The sequence below is a fragment of the Hipposideros armiger genome, unplaced genomic scaffold (genome assembly GCF_001890085.2).
Source record: "Hipposideros armiger isolate ML-2016 unplaced genomic scaffold, ASM189008v1 scaffold_23, whole genome shotgun sequence".
Classification (NCBI taxonomy): domain Eukaryota; kingdom Metazoa; phylum Chordata; class Mammalia; order Chiroptera; family Hipposideridae; genus Hipposideros; species Hipposideros armiger.
Genome location: NW_017731373.1, coordinates 856,755 through 859,650, shown reverse-complemented (window position 1 = coordinate 859,650; position 2,896 = coordinate 856,755). Strand labels below are relative to the sequence as shown.

General features: G+C 35.4%; 1 protein-coding gene across 1 annotated transcript in view; it reads left to right on the top strand.

The window, feature by feature from the left end:
- Window positions 1-595: 595 nt before the first annotated feature.
- The window catches only part of DNAH7 (dynein axonemal heavy chain 7), a 235,048-nt gene continuing 232,747 nt past the window's right edge, over window positions 596-2,896 (top strand). Inside the window, 1 exon segment of the mRNA XM_019635602.1 lies at window positions 596-774. Coding sequence (XP_019491147.1) covers window positions 596-774 — 179 coding nt within the window.

Below are 2,896 nucleotides of genomic sequence, written 5' to 3'. Positions count from 1 at the left end.
AAATGTTAGTAAAATTACATAGATTTCAGGTGTACAATTCTGTAATACATCATCTATATATCACATTGTGTGTTCACCACCCAGAGTCAGTTCTTCCATCACCATATATTTGATCCCCTTTACGTTCATCTAAAGAATTTTTTTCTAAGTGGGATTTTAATAAGTTCTAAACATTATTTACAAATTAGTCGTTTTAATATTTTTTTTATTATTTTGACTCATCAGATTGATTACATTGAATATTAACATTTTCTTCATCATGGTTCTTTAAATTTTCTGAAATACTTTTATATTCTGTTTTTTATCATAATTTTAATCTTGTTCATTTTAAGAAGGTTTGATGAGAATGTAATTGAAATGTTGAGTTTATTAGATATTATTCAAAATGTAAAATAATTTAATTGAATATTCTTGAAATAGTCAATGGTTTCTATATTTATATTATTATAAAACAAAAATATAATAATTTCCTGAGAGTGAAAAAAAATTAATTATACTTATGGTTAACTTGAGAACTTAAAGCATGTAGTTTTTTTCTTGAAAAGTGCTTTAGTATTTTATTCTAGCCACTTAAATGTTTTAGCTTACTTTTTGGATGACTAACTTGTGCTTTTTTAAAAATTCAGCTGAATACATGGAACAACTTAGAAAAAAGGACAAATTACTAGATCAAGTCGATGATAGTCATGCTGGACCATCTACTTCCAAAGCAAAGAGCAAATCTCCACATAAAGAACGAGAAAACTTTAGAAGCACTCTTGTTAATGTCATCATGTAAGTTCTGTAAGCTAACCAGTGTGTGTTATCCTAGTCAGAGCCCCTGGGAACTTTTTATCTAAAAACATAAGAATTCTGTGCATCTCTAAGGATGCCCCAAAGCCTTGTTGGAAGGAGGTCAGTGTATGAATAATGAATGAAAGATTGCGTTTAACCCCATAAGCATGCCCCTTTTTTAAATATCATGAGCTGAAAAGAGACTAATGTTAATACTTGACGTTGGCTAAGAGAGCAAAATGTCTAGGAGTCTGGTGTTAGTGATGGCGGCTGGAGGGAGATGTGAGGCAGTTTTATTCTCCCATCTCATTGGCTCAGATGATGTGGTCGCTTCTCTGTGTTGAGGGTCTCCTTGTGTAGAACAGGAAGGAATTGGTGTGACGTGATCAGCGGTGTGAGCTGGGCCTGGGCTTGCCTGGTCTGAGTTTTAGATCTGTTGAGGGAGAGCAATGCAGATGTGTGTCACGGGTTCTCCTGTGCTCGCTTCCTCTGAGCTTCCTGCTAGTCGCTCAGTACCCTCTTTCTTTCCATTATGACTCCTAGGCTGCGCACACTGCCATTCGTGAACCAGTAGAATTTCATGGCATGTTGCAGTAAGTAACTCGCCCACAGAACCCTGTTTTACTGTTCCCCATGTGGCACTTTACTGGCTGGATGGTCGTCTTGAAGGGAGGACAGTGAGTACAATGTGCTTACAAAGGGAAGGGGGTTTTGTGGGAGTCCGTGCAACTGGATTATGAGCATGTGTCTCTGTAGAGTAGTTTGAAGTTTGCTTTGCCAGGCACCTTTAGGATATTACCAGCCTGACCCACTTATGTCACTTTCTCCGACTAAGCACTCTCAGGTCACTCAAACAGTGTAAAATCAACACTCAAAACCATGTGATGATTGGCCTCTGGTTACACATGTTTATGAACAACATTTTGTCTACCTACTTGCCTGGCTACTGTAGATGATCTTTCTTTACACAACTCCCTGTGCCTGTCACTACTGGTTCTCCTCTGGTTGAGGACAGAGCCCATCTTGGNTAAACTTGTAAGTAACTAAATTCCTGATTTTGAATTTTGTGTTCCATTTGATTGTTTTCTGATGGAGAAATTCTGAGATGCACATATTAAGAAAAACAACTATCTTAATAAAGTAACTATAAGCTATAATTTCCTATTTATGTAAAGAATATTTGAATATTCTGGTTAAAAGAATTTCTAAGATGGACTAGCAGAAGGTATAGGCTAAGTGTTGGAATTAGGAAATGAAGCCTCAGGTTACAGCGTTGTCACTGTGATCTGTGATCTGAGAGGGGTCACTTCTCTGAGCCTCAGTTTCTGAGTTTGAATATCAGTGGAGTTGATCAGATTATCATTGAGAAATATCTTCCAACAGTGAAATGCAATGCCAGAGAGGATTTCTCAGATCTTGCCATTCTTTTTTTATTGTTATGAATATAAATTGTCGTTGTTCTGTGGAAGAGTTAGTTAATAGACATTTTCAGTTGATACATGCTGGGTAAGATACACTTGACTATGTATCAGTTTTACCATCTAGTAATGTTGAGTTCAGTGTCATTAAGCTATGATCTTGTGACTACTGGAAGTGGAGCTTAAGTGGAGGTTTAATGCAAACATTATTATTTTTTCTTAATTGTGGTAAAATATACATAACTAAAATTTACCATTTTAACCATGTTCAATTGAACTGTAGTTCACTGGCATTAAATACATTCATATTGTTGTGCAACCATCACCACCATCCATCTTCAGAACTCTTCATTTTTCCAAACTGAAACTTGACCCATTAAAAACTAACTCCCCATTTCTTCCCCCGCCAGCTAATGGCAACCACCCTTCTACTTTCTGTCTCTGTGTATTTGACTATTCTGGATTCCTTATATAAATGGAATCATATATTATTTGTCCTTTTAAATCTGTCTTATTTCACTTAGCATAATGCTTTTAAGGTTCATCCAAAGCACTATTTTTTGAAAGATATTTTAACAACTGAGAACAAACTATACAATTGAATTTGTATTGCTTTGTATAGAAAATATGTCTGATAATTTAAAATGAAGGACGTTTTTCAATTAGAAACTTGAATTAATATTCTTAGATGAATTATAGTGGAC